Source organism: Tupaia chinensis, unplaced genomic scaffold, assembly GCF_000334495.1.
Source record: "Tupaia chinensis unplaced genomic scaffold, TupChi_1.0 Scaffold144255_1, whole genome shotgun sequence".
In the NCBI taxonomy this organism is placed as follows: Eukaryota; Metazoa; Chordata; class Mammalia; order Scandentia; family Tupaiidae; genus Tupaia; species Tupaia belangeri.
The window spans coordinates 2,012,854-2,013,524 of NW_006204113.1; the positions used below are offsets into that span (position 1 = coordinate 2,012,854).

General features: G+C 68.4%; 1 protein-coding gene across 1 annotated transcript in view; it reads left to right on the forward strand.

Annotated features, from left to right (window-relative positions):
- The first annotated feature begins 6 nt into the window (after positions 1–6).
- The window catches only part of TRIM8 (tripartite motif containing 8), a 15,604-nt gene continuing 14,939 nt past the window's right edge, over positions 7–671 (forward strand). Inside the window, 2 exon segments of the mRNA XM_027767424.1 lie at positions 7–323; positions 326–615. Coding sequence (XP_027623225.1) covers positions 50–323; positions 326–615 — 564 coding nt within the window. The 5' untranslated portion in view covers positions 7–49.

Sequence of the window (671 nt, forward strand, 5' to 3'; positions counted from 1 at the left end):
GGGTTGGGGAGTTGGGGAAGCCCGCACGGGCCCCCGGCCCGCAGCCGTCATGGCGGAGAATTGGAAGAACTGCTTCGAGGAGGAGCTCATCTGCCCCATCTGCCTGCACGTTTTCGTGGAGCCGGTGCAGCTGCCGTGCAAACACAACTTCTGCCGGGGCTGCATCGGCGAGGCGTGGGCCAAGGACAGCGGCCTGGTGCGCTGCCCGGAGTGCAACCAGGCCTACAACCAGAAGCCGGGCCTGGAGAAGAACCTGAAGCTCACCAACATCGTGGAGAAGTTCAACGCCCTGCACGTGGAGAAGCCGCCGGCGGCGCTGCCCTGCTCTGCCGCCGCGGCCCCCCGCTGCCCGCGCAGAAGGTCTGCCTGCGCTGCGAGGCGCCCTGCTGCCAGTCCCACGTGCAGACGCACCTGCAGCAGCCCTCCACCGCCCGCGGGCACCTCCTGGTGGAGGCGGACGACGTGCGGGCCTGGAGCTGCCCGCAGCACAACGCCTACCGCCTCTACCACTGCGAGGCCGAGCAGGTGGCGGTGTGCCAGTACTGCTGCTACTACAGCGGTGCGCATCAGGGACACTCGGTGTGCGACGTGGAGATCCGGAGGAATGAGATCCGGGCAAGTACCCTGCGCGCGCGCTCGCGCGCACGCACACACACCCCCACTTACACTCA